This window comes from Dama dama, chromosome 2 (assembly GCF_033118175.1).
Source record: "Dama dama isolate Ldn47 chromosome 2, ASM3311817v1, whole genome shotgun sequence".
Classification (NCBI taxonomy): Eukaryota; Metazoa; Chordata; class Mammalia; order Artiodactyla; family Cervidae; genus Dama; species Dama dama.
Genome location: NC_083682.1, coordinates 9,664,214 through 9,683,770, shown reverse-complemented (window position 1 = coordinate 9,683,770; position 19,557 = coordinate 9,664,214). Strand labels below are relative to the sequence as shown.

At 52.2% G+C, this 19,557-nt stretch overlaps 3 protein-coding genes across 8 annotated transcripts; all 3 read left to right on the top strand.

The window, feature by feature from the left end:
* Positions 1-630: 630 nt before the first annotated feature.
* Positions 631-3,957, top strand: POLR2G (RNA polymerase II subunit G). Its single transcript, XM_061165423.1, has 8 exons — positions 631-770; positions 906-1,015; positions 2,229-2,388; positions 2,916-2,966; positions 3,073-3,138; positions 3,238-3,309; positions 3,501-3,534; positions 3,740-3,957. The coding sequence occupies exons 1-8, from the start codon at positions 759-761 to the stop codon at positions 3,751-3,753; spliced, it is 519 nt and encodes a 172-aa protein (XP_061021406.1). The 5' UTR covers positions 631-758; the 3' UTR covers positions 3,754-3,957.
* A 2,887-nt stretch (positions 3,958-6,844) lies between these two features.
* On the top strand, positions 6,845-17,620 carry TAF6L (TATA-box binding protein associated factor 6 like). Of its 6 annotated transcripts, none has more exons than XM_061165308.1 (13): positions 6,879-7,009; positions 7,754-7,808; positions 9,713-9,872; positions 10,201-10,287; positions 10,967-11,117; positions 11,273-11,323; positions 11,866-11,960; positions 13,291-13,365; positions 13,507-13,727; positions 14,036-14,168; positions 15,962-16,090; positions 16,197-17,199; positions 17,394-17,620. In XM_061165308.1, exons 2-12 carry the CDS (start codon positions 7,801-7,803, stop codon positions 16,965-16,967), a joined length of 1,881 nt encoding a protein of 626 aa, XP_061021291.1. In that variant the 5' UTR covers positions 6,879-7,009; positions 7,754-7,800; the 3' UTR covers positions 16,968-17,199; positions 17,394-17,620. The 6 variants fall into 6 exon arrangements, with proteins under 6 accessions (XP_061021328.1, XP_061021291.1, XP_061021300.1 ...); XM_061165317.1 differs by having other exon boundaries at positions 6,880-7,009; positions 7,751-7,808; XM_061165327.1 differs by lacking the exon at positions 6,879-7,009 and adding an exon at positions 7,168-7,229.
* On the top strand, positions 17,067-19,550 carry TMEM179B (transmembrane protein 179B). Its single transcript, XM_061165436.1, has 5 exons — positions 17,067-17,199; positions 18,315-18,502; positions 18,582-18,713; positions 18,883-18,961; positions 19,203-19,550. Exons 1-5 carry the CDS (start codon positions 17,104-17,106, stop codon positions 19,362-19,364), a joined length of 657 nt encoding a protein of 218 aa, XP_061021419.1. The 5' UTR covers positions 17,067-17,103; the 3' UTR covers positions 19,365-19,550.
* Positions 19,551-19,557: the final 7 nt, after the last annotated feature.

Genomic DNA, 19,557 nt, shown 5'->3' with positions numbered 1-19,557 from the left:
GCACCGAAAAATTGATGCTTTTGAACTGTGGTGTTGGAGAAGACTCTTGAGAGTCCCTTGGACTGCAAGGAGATCCAACCAGTCCATCCTAAAGGAGATCAGTCCTGGGTGTTCATTGGAAGGACTGATGCTGAAGCTGAAACTCCAATACTTTGGCCACCTCATGCGTAGAGTTGACTCATCGGAAAAGACCCTGATGCTGGGGGGGATTGGGGGCAGGAGGAGAAGGGGACGACAGAGGATGAGATGGCTGGATGGCATCACCGACTCGATGGGCATGAGTTTGAGTAAACTCGGGGAGTTGGTGATGGACAGGGAGGCCTGGCTTGCTGCGATTCATGGGGTCGCAAAGAGTCGGACACGACTGAGCGGCTGAACTGAACTGAACTGATACTTACTATGTGAAAGCAGTCTTCAACTCTTTGCAGAATGAATAGACCCTGCTAAAGCGCTTTATTTATGCGACCTCTCATTAATTCCTTTTAAAGGTATTTACTAAGCATCTAATCTATGCGAGATACTGTTACCCTGAAGGGAGTTGGGCACTTTGACGGCTGGACGGAGGGGAGGAGCCTCATGGGTTTCCCCGCCCACGACAGCGAAGCCCAATGGGGGCCCGCGGAGGCGGTGAGTCCCGCCCACTTTTCGGGGCAGGCCCGGAAACGGGGTTGGGGAAGTTGCTGTATTTCCGGTCGGTGTGTAGGCACCGCTGCTCGTGCAGCCGTAGACCCGGCTTCTGTCCAGCCTCCTCCGGGAAGATGTTTTACCACGTGAGCAGGGCACGGGGTGGCGGCGAGGGCAGGGTCAAGAGGAGGAGCGAAGCGGAAGGCCGGGACTAGGGGCGGCTTCTTCTTGCCTCATATTCCTCCCGCTCGTTGCCCGACTCCATTCCACTTTCCCCACAGATCTCCCTGGAGCACGAGATTCTGCTACATCCGCGGTACTTCGGCCCTAACCTGCTCAACACGGTGAAACAAAAGCTCTTCACCGAGGTGGAGGGGACCTGCACCGGCAAGTGAGTGTCGCACCCTCCCTGCCGCCTAAGCACTGCGCACACGGCCTTCTATGCCTGCACCCCCTTCCCAGCACCTACACTTCGTGAAAACTTCTGCAACCTACCCTGGCAAGCCCTCTCACCCGCCCAGGCAGTTAGCTGCTTCCTGCTTTGGGTTCCCACGGTGCCCTCTGCGAAGTTCCATAACAGAACTTCCTTTGTTCAGCCAACATTTGTCATTAACTCTGCAAACATTTCTGAAGCTCCAGCTGTGTGCCAGGGCCCTGTGCTGGGCCCTGGGAACAATGCAGTGAAAAAGACAAAATGATGTCAGCCCTTGTTTTTCTTTACCCCCCATACCCAGGGACCTGGCATGGCACATCTTGGGCCTCACTAAAAGTTTGTTGAATGAATGGGCAGGATAAAGCAGATTGAGAGTTAGCGGGAGAAAGGAAGAGAACTGAGACTTGACCATCTCTGGGCTCAGCACAGAGGAGCTCCGTACATGGTGAAGTAAATGAGGGGGGAGGAGCAGGGCTATAGAGTACTCAGGTATCCAGCATCAGAGTAAGCTGAGGTGTTCTTTGAACATACAGGTTCCTGAGCCTCATCTCATCCCTACAGCATCAAGACTGGGGACCATCCTGGGAAAAGGCATTTTAATAAGTTTCTCCCAGGTGATTCTGAGGCATCACCAAAGATTGAGATTAAGAACTGCAGACTTTTTGGACACTGACTGTGAAATTATGAGAGCAGCGTTTGGCATTATAGCTGCTGCTGATTGTCCTGTCTTCTCTCTTGATCATTAAGCTCTCCTGGGGCCAGGGGGCCAACTACTCCCCCTTTGTGCTCCCCCTTTACCTCCAGGGTCAGTGACTCTTGCGGTCGATGCTTTTTTGTATTTTTTTTTTCTGGCTGCGCTGGGTCTTGATTGCTGCACGGGCTTTCTGTAGTTGCAGCAAGCGGGGCTCAGTTGCAGTGTCTGGGCTTCTCATTGTGGTAGCTTCTCTTGTTGAGGCACATGGGCTCTAGGGCTTGGGCTTAGTAGTTGCAGCACACTGGCTTAGCTGTTCTGTGGCATGTGGAATCTTCCCGGACCAGGGATTGAACTTGCGTCCCCTGAATTGGCAGGGGTATTCTTAACCACTGGACCACCTGGGAAGCCCTCCTGTGGCAGATGGTTTCAGAGGCTCTTTCACAGACAGTGCCTTTCACTTTCTCTGCCTCCTCGCAGGTATGGCTTTGTAATTGCCGTCACTACCATCGACAATATCGGTGCTGGTGTGATCCAGCCAGGCCGAGGCTTTGTCCTTTATCCAGTTAAGTACAAGGCCATTGTTTTCCGGCCCTTTAAAGGGGAGGTCGTGGATGCGGTGGTCACTCAGGTCAACAAGGTAAGACCATCCACAGGGAAGGTAGTGGGAAGGTCCCTCTCTTAGAAGATCTGGGATGGGTCCCACTTTGGTCAAATTCTGTGTCTTTGGTCAAATCACCTCTCTGCCTCAAGTTTCCTCACCTGTCAAATGGTATGGTAATCTTGCCCTGCCTCACTCAGGGGCATGTAAGTCAATAGTGAGTCAAAACAATAGTAGCCTCCATTGTGGGCCAGGTAGTGTGCAAAACCTCTGAATGACTGTGAAATGAGTGCTTTTATCTCTACACCAAAGCTTGGAGAAGTTGAGTCTGCTGGCAACGGTCATGTGTCCAACAAGTGTTCAAAGCCCAGAATGACAAGTTCTAGGTCTCAGCTGTTTACCACTACACTTCCTTAGCTTAAAATGAAAGCTTGGGGAAGAAAAAATGACAAACTTCAGAGTGGTTTCAAAACATGAAGAATATTGTTAAGAATCACATAAAGGTGGGAGGCTTAGGAGACTTTGGGAGACAAAGGAAAAAGCAAGGTCTCTCTTTTCTCTTCTAGGTTGGACTCTTCACAGAAATTGGTCCCATGTCCTGCTTCATCTCTCGACACGTAAGTCTAGGTACACTGGGTGGGTCTAAGGAGGAGACCTGTACTCATGAGAATCTACTAAAGCATCCTTTGCAAGTGCTCTTACTCAGTTTGACCTTCCTTTCAGTCCATCCCATCAGAGATGGAATTTGATCCTAACTCCAACCCACCGTGTTACAAAACGATGGATGAGGTGAGTGGGCAGAAGCTGGTGAGAGGGACAAGGGAATGAGCCACTCCAAGGGAGGGTATCGGCCTGGGGTGTCGGACTGTACTGTTCCCTCCTCCCCAGGACATTGTGATTCAGCAGGACGATGAGATCCGCTTGAAGATTGTGGGAACCCGTGTGGACAAGAATGACATCGTGAGTCTCCTGACTGCCTCCCTGCCCACACCAGGCCGAGCTGTTGCATTCTTCCTACTCAGAGTTCCTGAGGGGTTTGTGCTCTTCTGCCAGGAAGAAGAGATGGGTGGGCAGAAGGCCTGGGGCTGAGAGTTAGAAGAGAGCTCTCTGCTTGCTTTGGCTTCATTTCCATTTTCCCTTTCCTTCTGCAGTTTGCTATCGGCTCCCTGATGGATGATTACTTGGGTGAGTGCCAGGGTTGTTGTCTAAAGGAGGGGTGTGTGGGCACAGGGAGTGAATATGGAATTTAATGCCTGAGCCACTGATGAAAGAAACTCTCATGTTGTCTGCTTGGAAGACCAAGGACACTTGCCCCCTGGAATGAGAAGTGCATGGTTAGGGCTGTCCTAAGCTCTGGGTCTAACCACTGTGCTTTTCCTGTTCTCGGCAGGGCTTGTGAGCTGAGCACCATGACCTACCTTGTTTGGTCCCTATCTAGGAGGTGTGACTGTCACACTTAGCATGTTGTCCAGAGGCCCAGTCTGGCTGCTGTCGGGGAGGCAAGGAGGGTTCCTTGCCCTCAGAAGACACCTGGCTCTTCTTGTGGCTTAGCAGCCACTCCCGGATTTTTGACTGTGTGTTCTAACCATAAAAGGTCCTTGATTTTCATGGAAGTGTCATCTCCTTTCTTTGCTAAGAACAACTCATTTTGTAAAAAGGCTGGAGGGCCGGTGGCTTGCTAGCCCCTCTTTTCTTGGCCTGATGCCTTAACTGGCCTCAGCCACCAGGGGATCCGACTGACCCTCTTGCCAAGGTCTCAGGTTGACCTCACTGAAGCTAGGGCTGTAGTGCTGGGTCATTGTTGTACAGTTGCTTAGTCATGTCCGACTCTTTGCAACCCCATGGACTGCTGCTCACCAGGCTTCCCCGTCTTTCACTGTCTCCCAGAGTTTGTTGGGTCTTTGGCTTTCAGCAAATGGCAGTATCATTAGAGCCACTCTAGTCTAGAGCCCCAGTCTAGTTTCAGAGAATTTGCCCTCTCCTCAGCCTTTAAAATAACCAAGACTCTAGCTGGAGAGGGGGAAGAGGAGACAGCAGGGTTGGGGGAGGTGAATAATAGAATAGTAATGATACAGATTGTGGAGTCCCAGTCCTTTTTAGGATGGGCACATAAACAATAGCCTTTATTTGCTAATCAATTAATATACTAAACAACATATGAAAGGGCTCATAATCTCATTGGGGTAACGCAACAAAAATATACAAAAGAAGAAGATTGAACAAACACACCACCTTCCCTCGATGCTGTGTCTTGGCAGTACTATATGCCTAACTTGGAATGCCTTTTCCCTTTTCCTGTCTGCTTGTTTCCTAGTAATCTATCAAATCTCAGCCATTTTTTTGTTTTCTTAAGCTTTCCTTGACTTCCTTAGGAAGCAGAGCTGTGTAGTAGAAAACACATTTGGGTTGTATTTGGGTTGATACAGAGCTGGGTTTTAGTCCTAGCTGGGTGACTGTATGTTTCTTTATTGTAATATGGTCATGCAACCCTCTTTGGATGGTATATCAGAGCATTGCTGCTCTGTGTCAGAGATTATATGTGCAAGTGGCTGGCTTCCACAACCAGGGATTTAACCTGGGCTGTCAGCAATGAAAGTATGGTGTGGTGTCTTTAAAAAAGAAATTTGTTTATTTGGCTGCACTGGGTCTTAATTGCGCCATGTGGGATCTAGTTCCCTGACCAGGGATCGAACCTGGACCCACTGCATAGGGAGTGCAGAGTCTTAGCCGGTGGACCACCAGGGAAATCCCGAAGTGTGGAGTCTTAACCACTGGATCACCAGGGAATTCTCAGGAAGTTACGGCCTCTTAAAGAGGTCACAGGCTTTATAGTGACAGGAGTATGTGCCTGGTAATATGTTAAATCCTTTACATACATTATTGAATTTTCTCAACAGTTCAGTGTAATGTTTTGTCATCCCTCTTGACAGATGATAAAATAGATGAACTAACATGCTTAAGGTCACAAAGCTAGTGAGTAGTGGAGCTGTATTTTTTTTTTTTAATAGTGTAAAACCATCATAACTCTTCTTGCCAGGCATTGGGTGGCTGGGGAGTGAGAGGGAGCCATCTTTCTCCCAGCTGTGGCCAGGGGATTTACTCCTTTCCCTGGCCCTTGCCTTGACTCAGTTCAGTTCAGTTCAGGTCAGTTCATGAAGAGTGGACTCATTGGAAAAGACCCTGATGCCTTGACTCAAGCTGGAGGCAAATCAGTCCCAGACAGCTTGGATGGGGCGTCACTGCATCCTCCAGGCCTCCAGCCCGTCCTCTCTTCATTGTCTGATGCTGCCGAGGTTACCAAAGGCTGTCCCTATCAATAACACCTTTGCAAGGAGTCCTGCCAACAGCCAGGAGATCTGATCTCAGACTCAGAACTTTGGAGGAACCCCCTCTTCCTTTATGCATAGGTGGGAAGACACTCCAGTGACCAAGCACAGTCCTGTGACTACTCCACATGTCATTCTGAATATGACCAGGGTGGGGGCCTCAAAAGGGTGTCAGTCTCCTTAGGCAGTGTTGCTATGGCAACCCCAGTCATCCACCTGGCTTTCTCAGCTCTGGTCTCAGAGGATCTTCCTTTCTAGGGGCAGCAGCATCTAACACTGAGAGGGAGGAAGGGCGAGGTTGTGTACATTTCAAGCTCCCCTGCAGAAACCTTCTTTAATAAATAGCTCATTGCAAATGGTCCCATCTTGGATGAACATAAAAGGATTAATTCACAGTCTGCCTCCTGATGTGAGTGAAAGTTCACTACCAAAGCTCAATCTACATTGTCTCTTTTAACCTACAATAATAACCTTGTGAGATGGGTATTCTTACTCCATTTTGTAGATATGGAAATGTGGTTAGGTAGTTTGCCCAAAAGCAGTATCAGAGTTTGAACTCCTTTTGCTATGACTCCAAATATCCCTTACTCATTAAGCTCACTGCTTTTCAACAGAACTGCCCAAGTTCAGGGAAGTGTGTCCGTGTAAAATGGTCAAGGAAGTCTGAGGTAGGTGAGGGCTTACAGGACAGAAATGGGGAGGACACGAGGTAGGGTGCCCGAATGGGCAGAGCCCTGGAGTCTGGAGCTTGCACGGGGTGTGTTTGGCCCAGTCAGAAGACCCTTCTGCCAGCAGAGAATGCCTACTGAGATTCCGGTTCAACCTTGGGGAAGTGAAGTGGCAGGTGATATTGGAGAGTTAAGTTGAGCCCCACCAAGCAGGCAGCAGAACTCAGGCAGACGCCAAAGTCTAAAGCGCCAATACATTCGCATAAATGCAAGTGCTCGGAAACTCAGGAGTAGACAAAGGAATGGGGATGGTTTCCTGGAGAAACCATGTGTATTAAAACCTAGATCGAACGATTACACACGCCACAAAACGCCGGAGAGCTGTTGCTTTAAGAGGCGCAAGTCTTCCAACATCACGTGACCTCGGACGTTCCGAGCCTTCTACAGAACCATCACGGTGGCCAATTGGGTAGTGGGAAGCTCCTTTGTGGGCAGAACTCTTGAGGGCGCCCGCCGATTGGCTGTGTTCGTGGAGGGCGGGGCCTGGCCGCCGAGAGAGGGAATTAGTACGAGCAGGGTGAGTACGGGCCATCGCCGCCGCCGCTGCCGCCGCAGTCACCGCCACCCCCGTCTCGGTGCCCGTCTTCGCCGTCCTGGAGCCCTCAGGTGAGCAAGCCCTCCCAGAGCCGTCCTGCTGCAGATCGCGCGCTCACCGGCCCGGGCGCCAGATCCGCTGGGGGCCCGCCCCCTTCGCCGACCACGTGACCCAAGTTCGGTGACCTCTGACCTCCTCCTCCCTGCCACGCCCCCCCCCCCCCCCCCCCCCTTTCGAACTGGGATGTAGCGCGGCTGGGTGGGAGGCTGCGCTTCTCGGAGGCCGGCAGAGGTCAGTTCCCACGCCTCCTTACCAGTGTGGCTAGTGGCTGAGGATGTAGAGAGGAGGTTTAGGAACTGGAGACCTTGGTCAGGGCCGGACTTTGTGGGGTGTGATGTGGGCACGTAATAGGGAAACTTCCTTGGCGCCTTCCGCGGGCAGGACTTGCTGCTACTACTTGACAGGTGGAGAAAGAAGGTTAGCCATTGGCGGGTCTCCAACGCGAAGTCTCTGGACTGGGTATCCAGGCCTTGTTTCCCACGCAGTCCGCCGCTCCTCATGATTAGAGAGAGAGTTGAGTTCTTGCTCCCTTACCTAGGTAGTGCTGGCCAGATGATCTTGGGAAAATCATTTAACATTTTAACCACTCGGCTCTGATTTCCTTGGCTGTGAAATAGACACAATGTTTACTTAATACCTCTTTCATTGTTAATCCAGACGAAATGAGGTGTAAGCCATATAAAGCCCTTAGCTCCAAGCTTCAGGCGTAGTATATGCTGAGAAAAATAGCGATCGTGTGCTCATTTTTTCAGCAGGTGTTTACTGAGGGTGTTATGTGCAGACACCGTGCCTGACGCTGGGGATGCAAAGGTGAGCAAAAAGGCATGAACCTTGCCCGCATGGAGCTTACAGTCTACTGGGGAGGTAGATGTTAATCAAAAAGTTACACAGGTATATACAATTACAAACTGGTAACTGCTTTGGAAGATAAAATCATGGCACATGGTGAGGGTCTGAGAAGACTTCTCTGAGCAAGTGACTTTTTAAATTTTAAAATTATTTATTTATTTATCTGACTGTGCTGGGTCTTCCTTGCTGCATGGGCTTTTCTTTAGTTGTGGCATGCGGGGGCTACTCTCTAGTTGTGGTGCATGGGCATCTCATTACCGTGGCTTCTCTTGTGGCAGAGCACAGGCTCTAGGGCTCACGGCTTTGTTAGCTGCAGCTTGTGGGCTCTATATCTCAGGGTCTGTAGTTGGGGTGCACGGGCTTAGTTGCTCTGCAGCATGTAAAGTCTTCCTGGACCAGGGATCGAACCCATGTCTCCTGCATTGGCAGGCGGATTTTTTTTATCACTGACTCACCAGGAAGCCCCCAGCAAGTGACAATTTGAGACTGAGATCTGAAGGAAGGCCTAGGAGTTCACTGGACAAAGGGGTTGGGGGTAGAGGAGGAGAGCGTTCTAAGTCCAGGAAACAGTGTGTGAACATCCTGAAATAAAGTGTTTTTGAGGAAACAGAGGCTACAGGAATGCAGAACACTGGAAAGAGATGTTTGGAGATGTAGGCACACATGTGGGGCCTTGGAGCCATGGCAGTTTGTTTTTTATTCTAAAGGCAATGAGGAGCCATTGGGAGAAAAGCTGCAGGGAGGCCAGGTAGGGTACCCACTGGATTTAGGGACCTGGAGGTCACTGGTGACGCACTGGGCCTTGTCAGAGAGGAGTGCTGGGGCAGAACCTGGGCGGGTTACTGAAACTGGGACCTCGCTGCTGTGGTGGTATTGTCTCACTTTGGCCCGTGTGGGCCAACCTTCTAGGTGTGGTGTGTGTTGTTGGAGTCAGTCATCAGCTGCTGTTTTTCTTGGGTTCTTATTCTGCCATATCCTGTGAACGGAAGAGCAGGTTCCTGCTCTGAGCCTCTCAGCCACACCGGGGAAGACCAGACATGGGCAAAAAGCCCAGCTACTGAAAGGCTGACAGTCCCAGATGGCACAAGGCAGGAAGACCTCAAAGGACAGACTGGATCTGCCTTAGGGAAGAGGAGGGCATGGGGGCTTGGGATAGGGGGAGGGCGGGCCAGCCTGAGCACCAGCGGTGAGGTACAAGGCAGGCTGGAAGCCACGAGGTGGCCTTCCCGGGAGGATGGATCAGCACCATGAGCTCTGCGGATTCGGGACCAATCCCAGTATGTTGAGCCAGGGAGTTGGGACTTTCCTTTTATGAGTCCTGGAAAACTACTGAAGACTTCTAGCAAGGAACCGTCAGGGTAAAAGTAGCCTCTTCATCAGTGTTTAGAACTGGTGACTGTAGCACAGATCCAGAAGAAGACAAGAGTTTTTGTTTATAATTAACAATTGTAATGTCTTCCATTTGTGTAGTGTTCTGGCCCTTGAGTTTCTCTACATCATCTCATCTCATCCTCATGGCAACCCTGGGCATTAGGGAGGGCAGGGGTTATTGCCACTATCTTACCAGCCCTCAGACTGATGAAAGTCTCAGCCTGGTTCACGTTGGGAGTGGTGGAGCAGGGCTGGGACCCAGTTCTGTGCCTCCCAAGGCCAGGCACCTTCTCAGACATCACTGCCGTCTGCCCTATGACCCAGCTCGAGTCTGGTTCTTGCTCTGAGCCTCAGTCTCCTCACCTGGACACTCAGATGAGCCTCCTTGTTCAAGGATTCTGGAGCAGCGAGACTGGTTTGGAGGGCCTTCAGTCAGGCTCCCGGACTCAGAGGGAGACTGGGCTACCCTTTCCCATCTCCCTTCCCACCCCCAGCTCCATCGGGGCCATGTCGGAGCGAGAAGAGCGGCGGTTCGTGGAGATCCCTCGGGAGTCCGTCCGGCTCATGGCGGAGAGCACGGGCCTGGAGTTGAGCGATGAGGTGGCGGCCCTGCTCGCAGAGGACGTGTGCTACCGACTCAGAGAGGCCACCCAGGTACATTCCCCCTCCTGTCCCTCCCTGTGACTCCCCTCTCCCCCAGGGGTTTATTCAGCTGGTATCTGTCAGGCCCCTCCAGAATACAGCAGAAGCAGTCCCCGTCCTCTCCAGGGCCGCCTCCTACGCAGCTGGGCTTCCAGAGAGCCAGGCGCCTGCTGGGCAGCCTCTCATGTGCTCCTCAGCACAGCCCCGCTGGGCAGGCCAGGCGGGTTCATCGTCACATGCCCCATGTGAGAAACTGAGTCACAGAGGGCATGTGACACTGGGAGTTGTTTGCCCCCCACCCCCTGCTCCCTGTCCCCTGACTCCGTTCCTCCCCTTGCAGAATAGCTCTCAGTTCATGAAACACACCAAACGGCGGAAGCTGACCGTCGAGGATTTCAACAGGGCGCTCCGATGGAGCAGTGTGGAGGTGAGTGGGGCATGGGCTGCAGAGGGCTCAGCTGGCGCAAGCCTGCCTACGTACCCGGCTCAGGGCTGGCCACACAGTGAGACGTGAAGGCCCAACGCACACACGAGGCAAGGTCACAGCCACCGCCGCACAGGTGTCACGCCCAGCGCCCCAGGGCCAGGCGTTCGGAGAGGCAGAGGCGGCCACGGAGGCCTGGAGGCAAGGGAAGGCTTCTTGGAAGAGGTGGCACTTGAGCTGAACCTGAAAAGGAGGCCGGGATTAGACTCAGTTGCAAGGAAAAGAGGCTGTTCTGGGTGAGGGAGCAGCTTGAGCACAGGCGTGGGTGTCAGAACATCCTGCATGGTTGTTCCTGGGCAGGGGGTCCGGGGAAGAAGATCACGTTTGGAAGAGAGGAGTGTTTTCAGAGCCGGTCTATGTGAGAAGGAGGATCAGCAAGCAGCCTGAGGGTGGGGTTCAGGGTCCCTGCGGCTCCATGAGGAGGGACCACGTTCTGCTCCTCACTGTGAGCAGCGGTGCTGCAGCCAGGTTCCAGGTTCCCAGTGAAGGGCCTGGAGTCCCAGGCATCCCCCTCTGCTCAGGGCCTCTGGACTCCCCGCAAACATAGGCTCTGGGCCCTGGCCAGTCGCGCCCCACTTACCTCCCCAGATTCAGCCTGCTCCCCAATCCTCTCTTCACTCAGGCCGTGTGCGGTTATGGGTCTCAGGAGGTGCTGCCCCTGCGCCCCACCAGGGAGGGTGAGCTCTACTTCCCCGAGGACCGAGAGGTGAACCTGGTGGAGCTGGCCCTGGCCACCAACATCCCCAAAGGCTGTGCTGAGACGGCCGTGAGAGGTGACTGCTGGGGTCCTCCATGGGGCAGGGACAGGAGCTGGGTTCTCGGAGGCGTGGTGATGGGCTGGTGGGTAGATGGAGCAAAGTTCAGAAGGGTGGGTGGTGTTACAAGGGGCACAACCCCCGGCTGATCCATCTCTCTGCTCTGGTTCTAGTTCATGTCTCCTACCTGGACGGCAAAGGGAACCTGGCCCCTCAAGGATCAGGTAATGGGTAGTACAGGGAATGGGCCCTCTGCTTGGACTTTCCTCCCTTAGGACTGAGGGTGGTGCCGCTACCCCTCTGAGTCTTCATCTGACAAGTATTTTCCGGTGGCTGCCTGGTGCCAGTCCTGAGTGGGCACTGGTCCCTGCCCAGAGGCCTCACAGCTGGAGATGGGATCTCAGGCCTGTAACCAATCATGACGCCGTGTTGGATGTTAGTGCAGATGGGGTCCCTGAGGTGTCACACTTCCAGGGTCTGCTGAATGGAGCTTACAGGGCCTGAGGCTTGTGAACGTGGACCTTGGGGATTAAGCAGGAGGCTGCCAGGCAGAGCACAGGTGGGAGGCGGCGTGCGGAGCTGGGCTGTGGAGAGCTTGCAAGGTCAGGGTGAGCAGGCTGCTCAGAGGGGCTGGCGGCTCTGTGTTCCGAGAGGCCTCCTGTCTGAACGGGCTCCTGGTGGGGTGGGGTTGCCGGGAGCGGGGAGCAGGCAGGGAGGCTGGGAGCGCTGGCTGCACCCTGACCGCCTTCTGCCCGCCCTCTCGCAGTGCCCAGTGCTGTGTCTTCACTGACCGATGACCTTCTCAAGTACTACCAGCAAGTGACTCGGGCTGTGCTGGGGGATGATCCACAGCTGATGAGAGTGAGCACGCGGGCCTGAGCTGGGGCCAAAGTCCAGCCCTCAAACCCCCGTGGAAGTCCTTCAGAGGCCTGCTCCTGTCCTCTGCACGCTGGCTGATCTGGGTGGAAGCTGCTCTTGGTGGGGGGCTTGCTGCTCTGTGGCTGGCCCTTCTCCAGCACTGCTCCCCTTCCTGCCCCAGTAGGAACCCAGTTCCTTAGGGAATGGGCCGCTCTGCAGGGTCCTGTGGAGGGGGGGACGGCACACGTGGTCAGTCCCCCCACACCTTAATCCAGAGCCCATTCTTTGGGGTGTCTGTTGACCTGGAGCCACGTGGGGCATCCACCTTGCACCTTTCATCTGTCTGGACTTGAGAGGAAAAGGAGAGGAAGTAGAGGGAGCCTGGTGAGGGTGCCAGCCAGACATCATACCAGCCCTCTAGGGCTCCACAGGGCCCCGCTGGACACTGCCTGTGCCAGGCCTCTTCCGCCAGAGGCAGAGGAGGGCTGGTTTGGTGGTCTGCTTGACCACGTGGCCTCTCTGTTTGAGGGTTTACCTCTTCCCCGCCTGGCTGCTGCTGTTACTTCCCATGCAAAGTTAGGACTGTTGTTACTTCACTCTCCTGCCTTACAAAGTCTGCTGCTTGTCCCCAGACACAGTGCACGTGGGTGGGCCTGGGGCCTGGGAGCTGGGTGCCTTTCTCTTGAGCTGTTGTCTGCTTTCACAGTGCCTGAACTTCAGGTCTTGATCCAGGAGCTGGGAGGGCACAGGTGGTGGAGGTTTAGGCTAAGATGGTCTTACTCATTGCCTCTATTTTTTTCTGCTTATAAAAGTAATACCAAAAAAAAAAAAAGTAATACCAGCATATGTTTACTATAGAAGTACTGTAAAACATACAAAGTAGAAATTGTGGGAAAAAAAAAAAAAGAAATTGTGTAGAACCACCCACTCACATTTTTTTTTCTATGTATAAACTATCAGTCTACTGTCAATCAAAGTGGTATTAAACTAAACATCTGGTTTTAGAAAAACTGCTGTATTCAGTTAAAAATATGTTGGACATTTAGGTTATATTCAGTTCAGTCGCTCAGTCATGTCCAACTCTTTGTGACCCCATGGACTGCATGGATGCCAGGCTTAGGTTATATTCAGCTTTTTATTATTATAGACAGTGCTATGTGTGGATATGTGTGTAAGTAGGTTTTGTTTATAGTGGGTTTGTAGAAGTGGCATTGCTGAGTCAAAGTATGAACATTTCAAATGTTAATACATAGGTGCCAAGTTTTCCTTTAAAGAGGTATCAGTTTATACTTGGGGTGGGTGGACCAGGGCAGCGTGGCCCCTTCTGTTTCAGATTGCTCTCCAGGACCTGCAGACCAACTCCAAGATTGCAGCGCTCCTGCCATACTTTGTTTACGTGGTCAGCGGGGTAAGTGACCAGGCTGCGGCAGGGGCGGGTCTGTGGGGAGGAGATGATGCAGCAGGCTGTAGGCTCACAGGCAGGTGCCACCGGACGAGCAGGCTCTCCTGCACCCTCATGTCCCCCTAAGCACCCTTCTTCTCCCAACAGGTGAAGTCTGTAAGCCATGACCTGGAGCAGCTGCACCGGCTCTTGCAGGTGGCACGGAGCCTGGTTCGGAACCCACACCTCTGCCTGGGGCCCTATGTCCGCTCCCTGGTGGGCAGTGTCCTCTACTGTGTCCTGGAGCCACTGGCTGCCTCCATCAACCCGCTGAATGACCACTGGACACTGCGGGATGGCGCCGCCCTCCTGCTGAGCCACATCTTCTGGTAGCCTCCTGGGCCTAGCGCTGGTCAAGGGCGGGACTGTGGCAGAGCCGAGTGGCTTGGGGTGGGAGGTGGGGTGAAACTTCTGGCTTTAAGGCCACAGGTTGAGAGGCTGGGAGTGTCTTCCCTCTGATCTTCCAAGTCGTTGTGCCTGGGGTTTTATAAAGGGGTGACAGAGATGCCAGGGGTTTGGTCCGTCAGCCCTCAGGCCCTGGGCCCAGCCGTCTCGCTCACTTCCCCAGTGTGCCATACACGTGCTGCTTCCTCTGGGTGCGGTGCCTCGTTCTCCTGACTGAACATTGCTCCCACAGGACTCATGGGGACCTTGTAAATGGCCTCTGTCAGCAGATCCTGCTCTCCCTGCAGAAAGTCTTGGCAGATCCTGTGAGGCCTCTCTGCTCCCACTACGGGGCTGTGGTGGGGCTGCATGCTCTTGGCTGGAAGGTGAGGACCCTGGCTTTTCTCGCAGAACCATAAGAGCTCCTGTTTATACTTAGAAAAATAGTCTTTCTTGTCCATGAACATGTCTTCTTTCTCCATTTTTTAGGTTTTGCAGTCTTTCAGGATCCTTTCGTAATTTCCCCTGAAGAGAACCTCAATATAATTTGTTTACTCCTAGATTCTTGCTGTTCTTTGATACTGTTGTAATGTCTCTTCATGGTATTTCTTATTGGTGTATAGAAACACAACTGATTTGTGTATTGATTCAGCTACTTCATTAAACTATCATTTTTAAACTGTAGATTATTTTGGGCTTTTAAGGTAAATCATACCATGTACAAATAATGAAAGCTTTGTCTTTTTTAAACCTAATGCCTTATTTTTTTGAATTCGTTTTCCTTTTTTTGGCCACCCCACATGGCTTGTGGGATCTTAGTTCTCCAATCAGGGTTGGAACCTGAGCCCTTGGCTGTGAAAGTGCAGTGGACCACCAGAGAATTCCCAAACCTAGTAATTTTTTTCTTTTTATTGCTAGGACCACTAATATCATTTTAAATATGTTGATATTGGGCATCCTTGTCTCATTTCCAATTTAAAAAACAGTACTAACAATAACCTGTCCTGTTTAGGCTGACGTTTACTTTGTGTGTTTGTAGATACCTTTCTCAGGTTAGGGGAATTATATTCTTAATTATTAATTTATGTTAATTTTATCAAATGCACTTTCTGTATCTTTTTGATTCTAAGGTTTTCCTGCTTTTATCTGTTAATGTTGTTAATTGTATATATAGGTTTTCTTTTTATTGCCTGTGTCACATAGCTTGTGGGATCTTAATTCCCAACCAGGGATTGAACCCCTGCCCCAGCAGTGAAAGTGCTGAGTCCTAACCACTGAACCACCGGGAACTCCCCATACAGATTTTCTAATAGTAAACTGTCTTTACATTTCTAGGATAAACTCAGTTTAGTAATGGTATAGTCTTTAAAAAAGTGCAGAACTTTCATTGGAATATATTTTTTATATACAGTTGGATTTAAATGATTAATCTGTATTTATTAATGAAATCAATCATGTACTCTCCTCATATGGTTTTAGTATCAGGGTTATACTGGTTTTATAGAATAAGGTGGAGAGGGAGTATTTTTTATACTTTATATTTTTAAGTTTAATTATGTTTTATTGAGACACTCTGTTCCTTGAATGTCTGTACGCTGACTTTGTAAATTCTGGCATGCTGTTTTGTGGTTATTTTTGTGTGTGTATGGTTATATTTTTAACTAATAGTTACAGAATTATTTGAGTTTTCATATTTCTTGAGTCAGAATTAAGCTATATTTTTATAGGAACTTGAAGGGCAAATTAATCACAGGATTTAAAACTACATAATCAGAGTCCAGGTTTCTGAGCTGTTGTTTGTTTTTGTGCAAGTGGTTTGAATTGAGTTCCAGTTTACATGTAAGCCAGGACGGTTCTTGGAATGTAGCAGATGGCAGCTAAATTTCTTGGTTAGCAGGGGGCATTACTTAGATCCTTCAGCCCTCAGCACATATGTCACTGATAGTGGGGTCATTTTATATTGTTTGTCTTGGTACCTCATCTTTATTCCCATTGCTTAATTAAGGCTTGGACATTCAGGAGTTTCCAAATAAATGTTAGCTGAATATGCCAAGGAGGGTATTTAGGATTCAGCCCTGTCCAGAACCAGAGATAAAAGTAGATAGATCTTTCAGAGGAAATGGTACTTGGTAAGCAGTGAGCAAAAGAGGCACTCACTGCATTCTTCTCTTCCATCCAGGCAGTAGAGAGAGTCCTGTACCCACACCTGTCCACTTACTGGACAAATCTGCAGGCTGTGCTCGACGATTATTCAGTATCGAATGCCCAGGTTAAAGCAGATGGACACAAAGTCTATGGAGCCATTTTGGTGAGTGCCAGCCCTTTCCAGCCTCTCCTTCCTGCATCAGCTCAGCTGGCTTACTTTAGAAAATTAGGCCCAGGTTCCTTATATCCTAGTCCCACTGCTCTTACAGGTGGCCGTAGAGCGACTGCTGAAGATGAAGGCCCAGGCAGCAGAGCCCAACAAGGGTGGGCCAGGCAGCAGGGGGTGCCGGCGCTCTGACGACCTGCCCTGGGACAGCCTTCTCCTTCAGGAGTCTCCCTCCGGGGGCAGCGCAGAGCCAGGCTTTGGGTCTGGTCTCCCAGTGGCTCCTGGAGGCGCGGGGCCAGAGGATCCTTCCCCTTCAGTGACCCTGGCGTACATCTACCGGGAGCTTTACGCCTTCTTCGGTGACAGCTTGGCCATCCGCTTTGGTACGGGTCAGCCCGCGCCCACGGCCCCGCGGCCGCCCGGGGACAAGAAGGAGCCGGCGGCCGCCCCGGACTCGGTGCGGAAGATGCCGCAGCTGACAGCCAACGCCATGGTCAGCCCGCAGGGCGACGAGAGCCCCCGGGGCGGCGGTCCTCCGTCGGCCTCTGCGCCCGCCGCCTCTGAGAGCAGGCCGCTGCCCCGCGTGCACCGGGCGCGGGGAGCACCCCGGCAGCAGGGCCCCGGCACCGGCACCCGCGACGTCTTCCAGAAGAGCCGTTTCGCCCCGCGCGGTGCCCCTTACTTCCGTTTCATCATCGCTGGGCGGCAAGCAGGGAGGCGATGCCGCGGGCGCCTCTTCCAGACTGCCTTCCCCGCGCCGTATGGGCCCAGCCCGGCCTCCCGTTACGTGCAGAAGCTGCCCATGATCGGCCGCACCGGCCGCCCGGCCCGCCGTTGGGCACTCTCGGATTACTCGCTGTACCTGCCGCTTTGAGGCGGCTCGCTCCTTTTGTCTCTGTAAATAAATCCCGCGCCCGGAAGTGACGTCCCCGCGCTCGTGGCTCGCGCCGGATGAGGCGGGGCTTGGGCAGTTGGCTCCTCCGGCGGCGCTTCCTGGTGTGGGGGAAGTCATGGCGCTGGCCTGGTTGCAGCGCGTCGAACTCGCGTTCTTCGCTACCGCCTTCTTATGCGGAGCCGTGGCGGCCGCGGCGCTGACCCGGACCCAGGTGCGGTTGCGGGACGGGGCCGGCCGTCAGGGTGGGTAAGCGGGGAGCAGGCAGACCCTGAACCGGAGAGGCCGCTGCTGTCCGGCCCGGCAGAGTTCTGGCGCGCAGCTCTTCGGAGCTAGTCGCCCAGGTGAGGCCGGTCGAAGGCGGAGATGCATCAGCGCTAATAACGCTCTGTGGATACATCTGTCCAGGTCGTTCTTGGAAATCATTACCTCGCAAAAGGAACGAGTCCTTGGGAGTGTCTAACAGCAGATACAGCCCGGCCGAGTGATTCCTGCTGCATAACCTCACCCTGGCTGTAAAACAAGTTGGACCAGGTCCCTTTAAATAAGACACCATTGTGCTGAGCCTCTCAAAGAAAGCATAAGTAAAGTAAGGTCGCTCAGTCGTGTCCGACTCTGCGACCCCATGAACTGTAGCCTACCAGGCTCCTCTGTCCTTGGGGTTTTCCAGGCAAGAGTACTGGAGTAGGTTGCCATTTCCTTCTCCAGAGGCTCTTCCCGACCCAGGGATCAAACCCGGGTCTCCATGCATTGCAGACAGACGCTTCACCGTCTGAGCCACCAGGAAGCCCTAAAGAAAGCATAGTGTAAAAAAGAAAAGAAAAGAATAGTGTAGTAGAAGTGAGCAAACTACCAAATTGTTGCGACGCAGTGTGTCATGGCAAACCAGTGATGTAGCAGAAGCCAAAAGTTTAGCTCAGTGTTTACCCCAGCCAGGCAATCATGTTAATAAACAGGCTCGTTTGACCCCTGTAAGTAGGCACTATTACACCTATTTTATAGATTAGAAAACATAGGAGATGGCCGAAGGTTACACAGGTTTTGGTTCTAGTCTAGAATTTCTGTGCCAGGGGAGACCAGAACTTGTGAAGTATTTCTGAAGCTCATTGTATTTTATAACCATTGCCGATTTCCTCATCTTTCTGGCCACTGCAGATTTGATTTCCCCACCAGACCCACTCATTTACTGGCCCAGAAACAGGAACTGACAGTAATACACAAATAACTCTCTTAGAGTGGCCCTGGTCTAGATTATCCCCAACACTTGCCATGAACTTGCATTCAGAGGTACTAGCCTGAAATCTAGGACTCAGCAGCTTCTTTCCACAGGGTTCCTTCAGTGGCAGCTGTCCTCTGTATGGTGTGGCCGTCCTGAATGGCTCCTCTCTGGTCTTGTCCCGACCCTCGGCCCCATCCCTCTGCTACTTTGTGGCTGGGGCCTCGGGCCTACTGGCCCTCTACTGTCTCCTGCTTCTGCTCTTCTGGGTCTACACCAGCTGCATCGAGGACTCCCACAGGTGACTGCCCGCTCTGAGGGTCAGGGGTTGAGGTGGGAGGTGTCCCACTTCAACCACAGGCTTCTCTCCCTCCTCCTAGAGGCCCGATGGGGCTCCGCTTTGCACTGGCCACCTCAGCTATAGCCATCTTCCTGGTCTTAGTGTGTGCCTGTATTCTTCGATTTGGCACCAGTTCCCTGTGCAAATCCATCATCTCCCTGAACATGACTAGGTAATGGGAGAGGGGGGGAGTCTGGCTGGGGCTGTCTGCTTCTCTCTGTAGAGTATCCCATACTCCGCTTTTTATGTGCCCGTCAGTTCTCATCTCAAAAGGGCACTGGCGTGAAAGGCTACTTAGGGTTTATCTCCCCTTTCTCATGACTGTTTCTTTGACCTCACAGCTGCTCTGATGCCCAGAAAACTCCATGGATACCCCCTGGAACCGCTGTGCAGTTTTACTCCAACCTACATAATGCTGAAGTGAGGCCCTGGGATATGAAAGGCTGGGTGAAGACTGAGGGATACAGATTTGTGTAATGAATCGTAGAATACCATCTGTAGTTTTAAGAGTGCTCACCAGTGTACTCTGAGCTTGGTCCACCCGGGAGGGGCTGAGGAGCTGAAGGCTTGACAGCCTGACCGTGAACAGCTGAGTGGTATGTGGGTGGAACCGGCTGCAAGATGGGCCCTGTCCTCACACTGCTGTCCCTGTCTCCCACAGACTTCCTCTTGGGTGACTCTGGTATTGTGGTGTGTGGTCCTGGTGCTCCAGGTTGTGCAGTGGAAGTCTGAAGCTGCCCCATACCGGCCTCTGCAGAGGGGGGACCCTGAGTGGAGCTCTGAGACAGATGCTCTTGTTGGGCCACGCCTTTCCCATTCCTGAAGACTCACCAAAGAGTACTTCTGCAGCCAGACTCCATGCCCAAGTGCCTTTAATCCTCTTGCCCCGACACGGCTCTGTTTATGAGGGGAGCCTTAGTTTTCCCTCCAGGAGGGAAACGTGATGACACCTCTTTTCCTACAGCTGTTTTTGTACCAGAGTATTATATTACTTTCTTTCTTCATCTCAGTACTGA